The 17,010-nt window shown below is 41.3% G+C and overlaps 1 protein-coding gene across 2 annotated transcripts in view; it reads right to left on the bottom strand.

Annotated features, from left to right (window-relative positions):
- The window catches only part of GRIN3A (glutamate ionotropic receptor NMDA type subunit 3A), a 124,793-nt gene extending 110,572 nt beyond the window's left edge, over positions 1 to 14,221 (bottom strand). For both annotated transcript variants that reach the window (XR_005554074.1, XM_039322181.1), the window contains exon 1: positions 12,889 to 14,221. Coding sequence is in view for 1 of the 2 variants with exons in the window: in XM_039322181.1 (XP_039178115.1) it covers positions 12,889 to 13,605 (717 nt within the window). In the remaining variant the exon portion in view is untranslated. The remainder of the gene's footprint in view (positions 1 to 12,888) is intronic.
- Between the last annotated feature and the right edge of the window lie 2,789 nt (positions 14,222 to 17,010).

Below are 17,010 nucleotides of genomic sequence, written 5' to 3'. Positions count from 1 at the left end.
AGAATAAGGCTTTGTAGAGCGGTGCTAGTACTTCATGTGGTCTTGATTCTATCCCTTTGTTAATGCAACCTAAGATTGCACTGGCTTTTTTGGCTGCTGCTGTACACTGTAGACTCATGTTTAGAGGATTGTTCACTAGGACTCCAAGATCCCTCTTGCAGTTATTAGCTTGAGTCAGGTTTTCACCTAGTCTGTACCTGCACTTTTGATTTTTCTTGCCTAAGTGTAAAATCTTGCTCTTCTCTACGTTAAATTTCATTTTGTGAAATTTACCAGTGAACTAGTATAAAGTTCCAATGGCTATTTAGCCTGGGCCTACACAACAGGGGAAGGGTCTCAAAGCAGCTTTTCCAAACCTTTCAGAGGACACAGCTGCTTTAATGCCTTGAAGACGGCTTCTTCTCTTGAGCTATAACACTCGGTGAGGCATTCTTAGCATGAAAGAATATCATAATATCAAACATTGGTAATACAATGTGTGTCTTGCATATTCTAAAAAAAAAATAATAACTTCACAATTTTTCAACACATCTCATGTTACGCATCCCCTCTCTGTTTTTTATATGAAATACAGGCATATGCGGAATATTCAGTTCTCTTAATTTGGGCATCTGAGATCTCCCTCTGACTTTAGACATAAAGCAAAGATTCCCTTGAGCTAAATTCAGGTCCTGGTCATTACAAGCCCACATGGTTTGATTGTCAATATCCGTGGACTCCATTAGATGTGGGAGACCTTGAATAAACAAATAATTCATTGGAGTTGGGTGGCTAAGAAATAAATAAGTAGTACAGATAGTCCTCCACTTCCGACCACAGTTGAGCCCCACATTTCTGCTGCTAAGTGAGAGAATTAAGTGAATTTTACCACATTTTGTGACCTTTCTTGCTACAGTTGTTAAGTGGATCACTGCAGTTGTTCTGTTAGTAACATGACTGTTAAGTGAACCTGGCTTTCCCGTTGACTTGGCTGGTCAGAAGGTTGCAAAAGGTGATCACATGACCCCGGGATACTACAACTATCATCTATACATGCCAGTTGCCAAGTGTCTGATTTTTGATCATGTGACTGTGGATGCTGCAATGGTCGTGTGAAAAATGGTCATAAGACACTTTTTTTCAGTGCTGTTGTGACTTCAAATGGTCACTAAATGAATTGTTGTAAGTCGAGGACTGCCTGTACATTGGAATTGGGTGGCTAATAAGTTTAAAATAAATGAATAATATGATTTGCTACTACCTTTTTCTACAATGTTTCAATGTAGCCTGCAGTTCTGGGATCTTCTGGTGGTCTCTTATCCAAATGCAAGTTCAGGATCGGCCAGAGGCAGATGGGTACTACCTCCAAGTCCAGTGGTGGCAAACCTATGGCACGTATGCCAGAGGTGGCACTCAGAGCACTCTGTGGACATGTGCGCCATTGCTCCAGCTCCCCCTCCCCCTGCAGCCCCCTTCTCCCCAGCAGCCTCTGGAGGAGAGTCTCCCAAAGTGTGGCCTACACGGAGCAGCGTAGCCAAGGACATGGCAGCCAGGCAGCAGGGACAAGACACCACCTTTGTGCCCCGTCAGGCGCAGTTGATGCTACGGGGTGCGGGCGATGGGTATGGCTGCCATGGCACTACTAGGCCACCTAGGCAATATGCGGCGGGCCATGGAGGTGGTGAGTAGCCCTGCGGGGTGGGGGGCAGGATGAGGGCGGAGCAGGCAGGATGAGGGCAGAGCAGGGGCAGGTGGGAGAGTAGGGCAGGGCTAGTTTTTGGGCACTCGGTCTCTAAAAGGTTCACCATCACTGTCCTAGTCGAAAGTAGCATATGGCTGGTCTAAATCGTATAATTAGTTTGTTGTTGTTGTTAATTGCGAAGTCGTGTCCGACCCATCGGGACCCCATGGACAACGTTCCTCTAGGTCTTCCTGTCCTCTACCATTTTCTGAAGTCCATTTAAGTTCACGTCTACTCCATCCAGCCACCTCATTCTCTGTTGTCCCTTTTTTCTATTGCCCTCAGTCTTTCCCAGTGAGTTAGATAACCACAATTTTTCTTTCTAGATTACCATTGCATTTTTGGGCAGAGAGCCTGGCCAGTCGTTATCTCTCAATTTCTCCAGAGGAGGGAGAAATTCTCCCATCATTTTTCAAGGGCAATGGCGATAGCACCATTACTGCCAGAAATAATGAATAGGGGGACATTTTCTTCCTCATGTTTTGTCTTGGGATTTAACAGAACTGCAAGAAACTGGAAGCCGCAGACTGATAGGGAGCGTACAGTGCAGAGAAAAACAGGACGTTACAACCGCTCCTTAACAATCTCAGAATGAAATGCCACCCAAATATCACAAGCCACCCCTGAGATTTTCTTCACTCCTTTCAATGTGTTTTGAAACTTAATTCCCTTCCCTCAAACTGAAATGAGAAGTGGTAGAAAAAATTGCAGGGGAGTTTCTCTGTAAGCAAGAATATCAATTATCAGCTGCCTGGAAGATGGGGCTACAGTGCTGGGAGGCCAAGCATGTTTCCAATTTTAATTGCTCAGGCCTCTCCAAGAAAAAAAAAAGTCACAGAGCTCTTTATATTTTCTCTGTATGAACAGCTTTTAAATTGGGGGAACCAATGCATTGGGGAAAATCCCACTTGCAGATGTGGGATGCACTATGGCTCTGATTTTGTTGATTTATTTTGTTAGTTTATTATACAAAATACAAAAATACAAAAGAAAATAGTAGGAAAATTAGGGAAGGGGAAGGGAAGGAAAAAGTGTAGGGAAAAGGCAAAAAAGAAAGAAAAGGCATTGACTTCCGACTCCCCTAGGGGCAATAGAATAAGACAATAGCATTACACCTCAACTTTTTACTTTTACATATGTCAGAAGTAAGTCTTCATCCTGGTTCATCCAAGCTGGGGATAAATAAGCAACATGGCGACTGCTTTGGGAAGAAGGTTACAGTTTATTGAAGAAGCAGAAAAATGGTCCTTGCAAGAAAGCAGAGGAGAGGAAAGAGAAATTGAGCACATGGGCAGTAGGTTTTTATACCCCCTTTAGCCTTGTTTGGAATAGTTTCCTGTTCCTGTGGCATGAACCTTGAGGTTATTTCTGAGTGTTTTTCTAGGCCTTGATATCTGTGGTTTAATCCTATTATCATATCCTGCTTCCCAGGTGATAGGACTAATGACTCCTAGAGTTTGGGTGGGGCATGCAGACTTTCTCTTTGTCTTCTTGAGTGCTCTGGCTTCAACTTTCTGATGGTTTTACATCTGCATTTGTATGGGACTAGCTCTTGCTTGGGGCAGAGAGATAGATTTGGGGCCAGGTTTGGTTTCTGCTTTTCAAAAAATACTTTTAAAAATCCTTTTGGTGAAAAATATATTTTCCTGCCCTTTTTAATATTTCCTTTTCTGGGCTAACTTCCCTCACATAGGAGTATAAACTAGCCATTCCTATAACAACAATTCCCATCTAATCGGTAAAACCCCAAATCAAAATTTCATTTTTTTTCTACCTTAAATGCAAAGTCCAGAAGCGGGTTGCAAGTAGAAACAAAAGTAATTGGTTTTTTTTTCCCCTTTAATCAAAACAGTCAACTTAGCCATCTCTGCTAAGTCCACCCACATTTGCTCCTATTCATCCATTTTGGGAACCAAAGTGTCCTTCCATTTTTGTGCATAAAATAATCTTGCTGCGGTCAACGTATTATAATATCTATGGCTCTGATTTTAAACCCCTCTGTCTCTTCCCCCAAATAAAAAAGAGATACGAGGAAGAGATTGTGGGGAAGTAAAGCTGCAATTGCTGTCTGTGCTTGGGAAAAGCAGCTGCACTCAAAATGTTTCCCATCCACCTTCCCAAGGCTCAGCAAAGCTCATGTTTTTTCTCAAAAGGATATAAAAGTTTATGGCCCTAGAAACCTGAGAAATATGTTTGTGCGTGCATTCATTTATTCACAAGCTGGCATTCCAGCTACCTGATTAATTGAATCATATCCTGGTGTCCAGAGGCAGCCTCATCTCACCCAGACCCTTAGCTTACAAAAGCAAATGCTAAAACAGAATGTTGTGTGTGTTTAGGAGAAAAAGGAGACCGCAAACAGCCTACAGATGAGGAAGCGAGAGGCAATATCTGGAGCAGTGTTTCTCAACCTTGACAATTTTAAGGCATGTGGACTTCAGCTCCCAGAATTCCACAGCCAGCATTGCTGGCTGTGGAATTCTGGGAGTTGAAGTCCACATGCCTTACAATTGTCAAGGTTGAGAAACTCTGATCTGGAGGCTGAGAACTATTACAGGCAGGCTAGATCAGAGGTCCTCATCCTTGGCAACTTTAAGACTTGTGGACTTCAACTCCCAGAATTCCTCAGCCAGCTTGGCTGGTTGAGGAATTCTGGGAGTTGAAGTCCACAAGTCTTAAAGTTGCCAAGGTTGGAGACCTCTGGGCTAGACTATCAGTCAATTGCAAGGACCACAAGCTATGGTCCTGGTGGGATTCCTCGCCTGGAGCTTGGCTTGGGAGCTTAGCTGGAGAGTTGAAAAGCAACACTGCTTAAAAGCAGAGCTTGGAGCTTGGCCTGGAGCTCAGCAGCACCTAGAAGAGGCAACCGCACTAAAACAGCCCCCCATCCCAACTAGTGCAAGACCTTTTGGAGAAAGGCAAAGGTTGAATGCTACTTTGTGGACTTTGAAACTTTGTCTGAACTGAGCACTAACAGACTGAGTGTAAAACACTGAGTATTAAAGACTTAGCTATGTAGCAACATTTCACCTTGCAAAGTCCTGGAAGGGTAGAGTTGACCCAGAGCAATCGTTGTTGGGCTACAATAAAGTACTGTGTACAGATTTGCTACACTAGGTTATTCCAGTCCTTGGAGAGCAAAAAAAAAAAAAAAAAAAAAAGCTCTTACCCTTCTGTCAATTGGTTGCCCTCATGTCGTCTATTCTGCCTCTGAGATTCAATAGCTGCTGTTTACATTGGTTCTTTAATACCTAGGAAATTGTTTAAATAAATCAGAAAGAATTCCCAAACAGATTTCTGGGAAGATGATTCCAGTAGCACAATCTAAGCTTCTTTGGTGCTTGCATGGCATCAAAGCGGGGATGTACACTGAGTCATACTGGAAGCTAAGCCTCTTTAAAATAAATGTCCTTGCAGTCTGAAGCCATCTTTTAATGTGAGAGTTGCAGCAATAGTTTCTGTTATCCTTGGAGATGAGCATATTTTCCGTGGGAGAGCTGAAAGAGTGATTTTGACTAGATTGGTGACATAGAAGATTTAACAATAGATAGATAGATAGGTAGATAGATAGATAGATAATAGATAGATAGATAGATAGATAGACAGATGATCAATAGATGATAGATAAATAGATAGATGATGGATAGGTAGGTAGGTAGATAGATGATGGATAGTTAGGTAGATAGATAGATAATAGATAGATGATAGATAGACAGATGATCAATAGATGATAGATAAATAGATAGATGATGGATAGGTAGGTAGGTAGGTAGATAGATAGATAGATGATGGATAGATAGGTAGATAGATAGATAGATAGATAGATAATAGATAGATAGATGATAGATAGATGATAGACAGACGGATGATCAATAGATGATAGATAAATAGATAGATGATGGATAGGTAGGTAGGTAGGTAGGTAGGTAGGTAGGTAGGTAGATAGATAGATAGATAGATAGATAGATAGATAGATAGATAGATAGATAGATAGATAGATAGATGCCTTCATGTTAACTCCTGCTGATTGCCTGGACAAGTCCCTGTACTTCTGGCAAGGTTCTTTTTGGGAAGTGGTTTGCCCTGGCTTTTTTCTCAGGGTTGAGAGAGGGACTGGCCCACTCTGCTACTTTTGTGCTTATGGCAGAACTAGACCTCCCAGTGTACCAGTTTCTACCTGACATCTTAACCACTACCCCAACTGGCTCTCTTCCAGAAAGAAAGAAAGAAAGAAAGAAAGAAAGAAAGAAAGAAGGAAGGAAGGAAGGAAGGAAGGAAGGAAGGAAGAAAGAAAGAAAGAAAGAAAGAAAGAAAGAAAGAAAGAAAGAAAGAAAGAAAGAAAGAAAGAAAGAAAGAAAGAAAGAAACTGTGTAAATTAATGGCTCCCATGAGCCAGAATCTGGTTGCAGTTTAAGCAACAAGTCTTGAAAATCCCGTCAGGCATAAAAACCCAACAATATACAAACTGAAGAAAACAAATATCTCTTAATTAAGGATGAAAAGGGGTATCTAGAAGAATCTTATAGAACTACTGGCAGTTCCCCAGAAGAGCAAAGAGGAAGTGAATCCTTAGAGCAGAAGGCAATGTGTAATCTGACAGGAAATTACTCTTCAAGTCCCCATAGAAACCTCTGAGATTGGGCTTTTTTGGAAGATTGGATGCTAGGAGTTTTGCTCTGAATGAGCTAATCTGCATATTATTGTGCTACTGATTTTTGACTCTACTAATTCAGATCACAGAGAATGAATCCGTGCTTTTCTACTTTAAAAACATTAAAGTATACTATACTATAATATAGTACAGGGTGTGAGATTAACCCAGAATCTTTTCCCATAGGTGGCAATTTTTTATGTTCAAGGAATTCTATTTGCACAAATCAGCACTGATCCTGCGCTTATTCCATCTTTCACTTCTTTTCTGAAATGGTGAGTTAGCCAGGAGCCTGCTGATTATATATTACTGATTAGTGGCAATAGAGAAAAAAATTATTTTAGGCTACAGATTTCCATGACACACTTTGTCACTTACCAGAAATCATTTGTATGTCAAAGGAAAATTTGTAGGTTTACTTCTTTCTTATCTCCTTGTATCTTACCAGTGTATATTTCTCACCCAAGCACATTCTTATTTTATTGATACTTTCTTAATGCTTCACATACCATGGAGTGAATGAAAGTCAATTATACACAGACATATTGCATATTTATTGCATATGTCAATATGTGGATAAATATGCAATATTTATCCACTGTATTATTCACAATATTATTTCACTGTAAGATTGTATAAATTCTTATTTCAGCCTAGATTGAACATAATTTTAATGCATTTGGATTCCTTTTATGTTGTCTGACATAGTGATATTTTTTTGCTAGTATCATCTTCATTTACTAAGAACACTTTGGTACAGTTTGCAAAATAATATCCCATGGATATTATGTTTTCCTGAATTTAAAAAAAAGTAGCTTAACGAGAATGAGTGGAAGAGCTGAAGAATGAAAACAGTGCCTTCTATCTTTCCTAACACTTTTTCCTGTGAAAAATAGCATTAGGCTTTATTTCATATCATGTAAAGCTTGGCCACTGTTTACCTAGACAAGAGTCAAGCTGTCATAATGGAAAGCAGGGAGCAAGATTACAGGTAGTCCTCGATTTAATGACTATTCAAAGTCACAACGGCAATGGAAAAAGTGACCGATGAACGTTTTTCACACTTACGACCTTTGCAGCATCCTCATTGTCATGTTATCGAAATTCAGATACTTGGCAACCAACTCAGATTTATGACAGTTGCAGTGTCCCGGGGTCATGTGATCATCTTTTGAGATCTTCTGACAAGCAAAGTCAATGGTGAAGCCAAATTCACTTAACAACCACGTTACCAACTTATTGACTGCAATGATTCACTTAACAGCTGTGGCAAGAAAGGTCATAACACGGGGCAAAGCTCACTTAACAAAAGTTTCACTTAACAACAGAAATTTTGGGCTCAGTTGTGTTCGCAAGTCGAGGACTACCTATGCTTTTGTCTGGAGGATATGCCTAAATACTTTCATATTCCCACTGAAATTAGCTCCCGTTAAATTAACTGGCATAAAACTCTCCTCCTGAAAAACAAGACTTTAAACTATTTCACATACAAGCCTGTAACCTTCTACCCAAACATCCCAGAAATCTTTCACTCCGGTCTTATAAATATATTAATTTGGTATATTTTTCTGAGCTTTGAATTCTGAAAAAGGTGGCCTCTTAGTTCAGTGACAGAAGAGCTGTCCCATATAATAACAATCCCGGGATAATTTCCTAGCAGGTCTGGCATTGAGAAGCACCTTGAAGGCTGAAGTTTAGGAAAGAATGCCATGAAGAACTGGAGTGAATCCAGGTAGAATAAACTTGGCCAAAAGAGCAATTGGCCCAAATAGAAAATACTTGCTTATGCTGTAGATTGAAGATGTTCCTTCTTTCTCTGATACTGGCCTTGCTCAGCAATTTAGTTTCTATCCTCAGTTCCCATTACTGTTTAAGCTATTTGTGCCAGAAGGTGCATATGTTTTCCCAGTTTCTACTTCTGAATCATTACAAGCAAGCTGATTATTTTATCTCAACTGAACCACAGAAATTATGCTTTGGAGGCTAACTTCTTCAGGGTCCAAGGATTCTAATGATACAGTTTTAGCCCTTTGCTCTAGAGGTTAGGACACAAAATATGCCAAATATCCCATAACCCATTCCCATAAATAGCCTATAGAGAACGCCAGAGAATCAAGAGACAGAAAAACAAACAGTAACCTCATTAAACTGCTTTGTAGGCAAGCTCAGTGCAAATGAAGCTGTACTTTATCAGCGTCCGTGCTCATTCTTCTACATTAGCTATATACTACTAGCATGTGCAGAATTGCATGCACAGGCTAATAACTTTCATTATTAAATATGACCAGGCTAATTTTGTAGTTTATAGTAATTCCAAGTAATATTACTGGCACTGTTCCTGAGGTATAAAGTTGCTTTACAGTCCTGGAGGATGAGCCCCTTTACAAAGTCATCAGAAAATGTTCAGCAAAGTTGTTGATCATTCTGGACAAAAACAACTATGCTAGGAAATCATGCTTTGGAGCTAAAAAGTTAACGAAGCAGCTTAAAACAAAAAAAATTGACACCAAGCAAGAGGAAAGACACACCGTGAGGTTTTAGAATAGAATGTGCTATAGTAGAATTGTGTCCCCATTATCAAGGCTAAAGGTACATAGCGTAATGGCGATGTAACAGAATTTCAAACTGTATTATAAATAAAAAATAATGAGGACCACCTGATGGTTGAAGAACAGGATATTAATCTATCCATCACAAATATACAAATATACATATAGATACATACTTTCAGTGGCATCGTTGTCATTGGGAAGAAATTCATCTGACTGTTAACAGAAAACATGGGTGGGATATTTGTGACCATTCATTTCCAATATTATTTCTCACAATTTGTGTTGATGGAGTTACCTTCAACAAACTTTGGAAGGCTACTAGTTTCCAAATCCTGGCTTATTACCCTTCCTGATGAATCCTAATCAGAATAATAGGAGGAAGAAAGGCTGATTGACTGACCCATGGAGAGAAGGGGCCTTTCTCCTGATATCTCAGAATTAGCCAGGAATGTGTATCCCAGCACCAGTTCTTGAAAAAACCCACAACTCCTAGTCTATAAGAATGGAAGTACTATTGAGTCATCAAGCCTGAACTAAGCTTGTATAAAATCTTCTGTAATTTATGCATGGACAGCTTTGGGCAAAAGGCAATCAAATATTGGATAGAATGCTGGCTATAACTTTTCCTTGTCTTTAAAAAGGAAGGTGTATGCAGTATGTGCCCAAACTTTCTTACTTGGATTTTAGGAGCTCAGATTATTGCTTGAGTATTCCTACCCAAGTAGGTTGTTCTAATTGTATGGTATTGCCTATATTTTTGAGGCATGGACTTGATGTTGGCTTCTTCCTTGATGCTTTCCTGCCATTTTGAGCACCTCTTGTAGTCCTACTCTTGTGTTGTGAGTTCCTTGATTAGAACTCCATAGTATAAAGAGCCACTCTTGTAGGACAGATACACTAATACAACATCCAAGAACAGAACTACTGAATCTAATGCAGATTGCTATGGTTATGGTTGGCTTGAAACATGAGCACCTCATAGAAACTAAAGGATGACATAGCTGGATACTCACATGACAGACTAATTTCTAGCAGTAATTACCCTGGATACCAGAGTGGCGTCACTACAAAGGTGTTAGGGCCAAGGAGACCCAGGGTATAAGTCTAGCAATAAATACATAAATGAAATTATATAAATTCAGCTTGTCTATGGAATAAACATAATTGAGTTGAAAGAATCCAAAACTGATTTAACAGTACTCTACATATAATTGACTAAACATGTTGACTAAAGGATTAAAAAGGTTCTGCAATTTAGAAGAAGTAGCTCTCATTTTAGGACATAGAAATATAATCTTATTTTTTTTAAAAAATAAATCTTTAACTTTTACAATTGCATCCCATCTTTCTCCCGCAGGAAATTCCAGTTTGGACACAAAGGATCTCCCTTTATTTTATCTTTGATAAATGACTCTTTGATGGTAGAGGGAGAGGTAATGCCTGGCCCAAAATCATTCAGTGAGATTGGTGATTAAGGAACTGCTTGAATCTTGGAGTTTTCTGATCTGAGTTTATGACTTTAACCATCATATCACATGCTTTGGAGCACTAGGTCAAAATTCAGAACATGCGGCTTTAGAGTTAAATTTACTCTTAAATACTCAATGTGATTTAGTGAATTCAGAAGCACTATGTCTGCAAAGAAACTAGAGAAGTTAGTAGAGGAGAAGCTAAATATGAATCAGTGATGATGTTTGGAATACCAAATAAATAAATGTGGCAATGCAATTTTCATTTCCGCTCTAGAAATGCAGTGCGTTCTTTAGATTAGGAGAATGAGGGCTCCAATTTTGTTCTGCTTTAATCCTGGTTGCACTAGAACAGCGGTTCTCAACCTTTTTATACGGCGACCCCCGGTCACATGGATGCGGTGCGCATGCGCTGCGGCGCCTCCTGAGGGGGAAAAATGGTGGATCGCGTTGTTTGGCGACCCCCGTAAAATGGTCGTTCGACCCCAAATGGGGTCGCGACCCATAGGTTGAGAACCGCTGCACTAGAATTTGTTTGTCCAATTTTAGGCCATACACTTGAAAAGGATTATTGACATACTGAAATATGTTTGAAGAAAGGCTATAAAAATAATGTAAAGACCAAATTCTATGAAAGTAGGGGAAGACCTTAGATGCAGAGGAAGAGGAGGAGGAGCCCAATTTTTAAAATTAAGGATAATCACATATTCTAATGTTTCTGAAGGTAGGATTTGAATTAAATGTTTCAAATTACACATACACATTCTTCAATGAATGAAAGTACAAACTGGAATGGAACATATACTGCCTTAGAAAATTTTGGGTTTTTTTTGCTATCTATAAAATGTTTAAAATTTAGAGATAATTCTGTAATATCATAATTATACATGTAGTTTTATAGTTTTACAGCAACCTTACAAATCTCTGTTTTGCATAAGACTTGATTGTCAATATATTTACGACATTATCCTTAGTACATTCTCACATTCCCTCTTTGCATGAATACGTACATTACAGTTTGTTATATCATCCAAATCTTATTTATCTTTATAATGGAAGCAAATCCCATTGAGTTAAATAAGGATTATTCCAAACTAAATAATCAGGTTTGTAATCTTAATCTTCCCAGTTCTTCAGTTCTTTGCATTGGAGAAGAAGGAAACGCTTTTCAAACTTTGAACTGACTTTTTAATTCTAAGAAAATAATGTAAATTGGGCTTAATGAAGAGAGAAAAGAAAGTTTTCACAGGTTATAATAGGCTACTAACTTGTATAATATTGCCTTTTCTCAAAAACTAGGTATCAAATCACTGATCTCTGGTGACTGATCCTAGATTCTAAATATAATGTAGGAACAGAAATGTTTCCTTTTTAACAGATATTTGAAGTTGCTCAGCTTCTGTTGCTTAAGACTTGTGCAGTGCCTTGAATATGTAGAAGTAATGTTGAAAATGTGAATTCTGGCTTCTATTATTAACAGTGATTAATAGCCAAGCATCTCAAATATAACATTTCAGTTTTGTTGTACACCGCCCAGAGCCACTTGCCTGTAAGATGTGGCTATATAAATTAAATAAATAAATAAATAAAATAATTTGTTTCATTGTATGTGGTTCATACACAAACCAAGGAATTAATACTTCTCCCTCCCCCCCTCCCTCCCTCCCTCCCTCCCTCCCTCTCTCTCTGCTAGAATGTAGCTCTCTTTCCTTTATCAGTACATTACATGATCTCAGAAACACGGAACAAGGGAAACAAAGGCAGCTTGAGATGTTTAATCTATTTTGCAATCATCCACTATGTTTGCACAACAAAAGAAAAGTAAAATAGGGTTTGTTTCATTTATTTGGATTGGGTGGCTCTCCACCTGAATTCTCTGAGAACAAGCAAAGTCTCTGATTTCAGAGTTAAATAGGGTTGAACACACACATACACACACACATACATACACACAGAAACAGGCAAACATGCACATATATTTTTCTTAGATCGTGGAAACAGTCTGAGCACAAAGGCTGCTTTAGATCTCCAGCAACTTCACCTGGCAGAGCAAAGACTACCTTTGTATCTCAGAGGGGGGAAAACAACCCTAGTCCAAGTAAAAATTCAGCATCGCAAGCAATAACACAGAAAGAGCAGCTTTAACCGAAAGGATGTATGTTTGTGTGTGTGTGTGTGTGGGGGGGGGGAATCGATGAGAGAATGTGGGACTCGTTTCTGTCCCGCTGCAGCACCTGAACTGGCTGCCTGGGAAGCGTTACGCTGTCCATGGTACTGAATTTCTAAATCAGCTTTTGTAAAGTAAAGGCAACTCGCCCGAACTCTTGCACAGGAACCGCCCTCCTCCCGGCATTCTTGCTGAAGATCTTAAATATTTATCGCGGGTCCGGGAGCGCGGGTCCTCTCCCTGCCGCCACTTCCCCGCGCACATTCACAGAGGCAAGACCCCAGGTCTCTTTCCCTCTTCCCACTCCGATCCTCCGCCACCCTTTTTACCTGACTCTTTCGAGGAAACTCATTGAGTACGATGCTGATCACTGGAATGTGCAAAGCGGTGGCGACGAAGTCCATCTGTAAGATCTCGCTTCTGCTCTGCGGAAAGGCAAGAATGGCCGAGACCCCTTGTACCACCACAGTGTGGCAGATGCTCTGCAAGAAGGAGACCGGGTCGTTGCTCCAGGAGGAGGCGCTGGGCGAAGAAAAGGGGAAAAGAGGTAGATCACCCAGGCCCGCCTCGATAGCCATCACCACTTCCAGAGAAAGGTTGTAGGGCAGAAGCCCCTTGACGCGGTTGAGGTTCTCCACCGCCAACAGGAGCGCCTCCCTCGGTATTAGAGGCGCTTGTGGCGCCTGGTCCGGACTCTCTTTGTCGATCAGATTCTCGGTGCCCAGGTGCGCTCTCCTTCTCACACTGGTCCCACTTTTCCACCTCTCTGAAGTCCCGGGGTCCTGCCACCCAGATTCTTCCCCGGCAGAGTCGCTTCGAAGCGGGATGTCATTGTGAGCTCTCCAGCCTCCTGCCCCGCCTTGGGAGGTAGCCCAAGGTTGCAGGTGCGCCGCCCCGATCCTTACCGTATGCCCGATCCGTTTCAGGATCCGGCAAGGCTGCGGGTGGCAAGAAGAGAGGGGCACCCCGGCCAACACGAGGGCGCAGGGCGGCGGGAACAGCAGACAGACTCTGCTCAGGAGCCACCAAACACTCAGTCTCCACATCACTGGAGAGCCAAATGCCCGGCACGTTAGGAGAAACCCCCCTCCTCCCTCTCTGCCTTCCCACCTCAGCCACCTCCCCCTCCACCGATGCTAGGCGCTTCTCTCCCAGCCGCTCTCCCACCGCCAGCCATACAAGTTGCGGGATTATTCAGGCGCCTCGGAGGCTCCCAAAACCTACACAACCGATTTCCTCCCCCTGCTCCAGGAAGTCCCCCCAGACTTCTCCCAGTGGTCGCCTCCCCAGATTGGGCTCTAAGGATTAAGAGCCATTCCATTCTACCCCTGGAGGGTCGTCGCAACCCTTCGGGACAATCTGCTGGATCTCCATGGCTCGAATCCACCGACTCGGAGATCCAGATTTCCAGACGCCTCTGAGGACAGCAAGAGGCAGGAACCCACCCTCCAGCGATGCCTCATCTCCCTTGGGCCACTTCCCCTGTCTTCTCGCCGCTTCTTTTCCCCCCACTCCGTCCTTGGCCTCTTTTCCAGTCCTCTGTCTTCCCTTTGCAGTTTGTTTCGAAAGCTCTCGTCAAAGGGAAACCCAAAGTTGCTAAGCAGGAGGGTAAGCAAGTAGCGGGGACGGTTCTTCCTCGTCCGAAGGAGCTTCAGTCGATCGCTTGGCTAGCTAAACACCCACTGCCTGCCTGCCAAGGCGGCTTTGGAAAGGCGAACAGGTAGCGCTCTGAGCGGGACAAAGGCCCCGCGAGGAACGCTGGGAGTTGTAGTCATTCTAGCCGGACTGTTAGAAGCCTCCTGGCGCCGGGGCTTTTTCCAAATGTTTTGCTGAAATTCATGTTTAGTGTGTTAGTGGAGACATGTTTTAAGAGGTCTTTCCCCACTGGCAACTGTCTAGTGTCTGAAGAGGAAAGAGGACGCAGTTAAGAAATTCTACTCTCAAATTCTCCTCCTCCCCCCTTTTAAGGATAGAGCAAAAATACATCCCCAAACATTTTATGTATTGCTCCAAACATACATCCTCCAACAGGGAAGGCATGTCCCTTTCCCCCTGATTCATTTTCTTTTCACAACCGCATGATGAGAAGAAGACATTCAACAAGACCAGTCAAAGTGATCCATCTGCTCTTTTGTTTTTTAAGCGCTTCGTCAAGGCATGGGGAAGGGAAGGATGATGGGGGCAGAAGTGGGGAGGGTCAACACCAACAACTGGGAGAAGAACATGACCCTCTCTGAAGCACCTTCCGATTCATCAGCCAAGGAGGTGTCTATCTCCTTCAGGCTCCATGAGGTCAGGTAAATCTCCATAAATAGAGCAGAGTAGCAAGAACCTGCCAATATTTGACATTCTCCCACCAACTGCAGCATCAAAGAAAACCATGATGCTGAAGATAGGACATTGTTCATAATTCCCATCGGAGGCTTTGCAAGTCTGACTGAGCTATCCCTTTGAAATGATGGAGTCCACTGAAACTAGTCAAACAAAAGGGATTTCTCCACTGACATGGAACTGAAGGGTTATTATGGCAGAACCACAGATATGGAGCCATCTATATCCAATCTGCCATTCCTTTCTTGTTGGAACACTGAGCCAAAAGCATTCTGTACTGCAGGAAGATGTTAATATTAGTCTCCTGTAAGTTAACAACAACACAGCAAACAGAACAAGAAGGCAAAGTATTTCACAGAATAATGTTTGCTACGAAAATTTGGGAGTGAGTCATGCATCTATAGCAAAGAGTTTGGAAAACAATCAAAAAGTGTACTTTTGAACCTCTATTTCCTTATTCCATAAATTAATCATTGGCATAGAAAGGAAAATTAATGTCAGGCTCACATTTGTTATGTTCTCTACTTTTTAAATGCTTCCATATGTTGAGGGATGAAGAAAAAGGCCATAAAATGAATAAATTACAGTTTTAGACAAGGACTAAGGAAGCTCATGTTGACATTCCAACTAAACTATGTAGTTCATTGATTATCTTGCCTCAACTCTCTTTCCCTATCCTACTTGCATAGTTTTTTCATGAGGAAAATGATGGGAGGATAGCCAACTAGCTGCTGGAATTGAGGTAAATATAAATACCAACAGATCCAATACATTGAACTGATCTCTCTTAGTCCCAGGTATCTTGAATTAATTAGCAATAATTTATTTTTTTACAGGTGTGTGTGTGTGTGTGTGTGTGTGTGTGTGTGTGTGTGTGTATGTTTACTGGATTTAAGCACTGACTATCCCAAACCTGAAATCTGAAGGCCCATTTAACCATGATTTTATTCAATTCTAGGCATAGATCTGGTCTCTTGCCCTAAGGCAGGGGCTCCCAACCGGAGATGCTCGCACCCCCTGGGGGTGCGAGACAATATTCCCGTGTGTGTGTGTGTGTGTGTGTGCGCGCACGCAAAAACTTGGGTTTTCAAAATTATAGCATATATGCATAATTCGTTGCCGTTATTTCAAACTTTTGTAAGGGGTGCAAGAATATAGCAGAAGCATTCTAGGGGTGCGGGGTATAGAAAAGATTGGGAGCTGTTGCCCTAAGGCAGTGTTTCCCAAACTTGACAATTTTAAGGCATGAGGACTTCAACTCCCAGAATTCCACAGCCAGCAACGCTGGCTGTGGAATTCTGGGAGTTGAAGTCCACATGCCTTAAAATTGTCAAGTTTGGGAAACACTGCCCTAAGGTATCAGCTTTTGAACCATTTCTTTACCAGCTTTACCATTTTTGTATGATAATAGCTGGGGATAATGTTTACTTTGTTGGTTTTCTTTTGCTCCAACTGTAATAAAAGAAGCCACAAAAGAACTACAGTCATCTTAGTTTCTTTTTGCCATATTAGATGGACTTCCTCTGTCTTCCTGATCGGTGGACACTTGTCATTTGTTCTACAAATGCAAATAAAGATTATTTGTAGGTTTTAAAAGAGCTATGTGCTGCAGGGTAATATAAACCCCACAGATGCAGAAGGAAATGAAAACAAACCAAGGAAGGAGCATACATTTTCATGTTAGACATGCTTCTATAGATAGATCGATCTGGTGTAATACTTAGTACATTTAGCCATAGTCATGTGTTAAATTAACATATGCCTTTCCTAAGATGAGGCCAATTTGGAATTCTGGTGGATTTTCACTCATAATTGAAGCATCTATTAAAAATACTTCTAGACACAGTTATGGAGATAACAGCTCCACATGGAGAAATGCCCTCTAGGACTAAAACATGCATAATTTAGCATACAGGATATACTTTTTAAAAAATTATGCAAATAAACCTGTTTCATCGGCTTAGCGAACAGCAAAAGAGAAAGAAGATTTTTTTCATTACTTGTTCTGGAAGATCAGCAGCTGTTTGTTCTCCCAGTATTCATATTTCTGAGAAACAATATTATTCTATTACTTTGGTTAAGATTCAGCTGTTTCTAATCTTCTCTTAGCTGCCATCTAG

The sequence above is a fragment of the Crotalus tigris genome, unplaced genomic scaffold (assembly GCF_016545835.1).
Source record: "Crotalus tigris isolate CLP2741 ecotype Arizona unplaced genomic scaffold, ASM1654583v1 scf7180000023864.505019, whole genome shotgun sequence".
Lineage (NCBI taxonomy): Eukaryota > Metazoa > Chordata > Lepidosauria > Squamata > Viperidae > Crotalus > Crotalus tigris.
The sequence above is the reverse complement of the archived record's forward strand: the minus strand, read 5'-3'. Positions and strand labels throughout refer to the sequence as shown.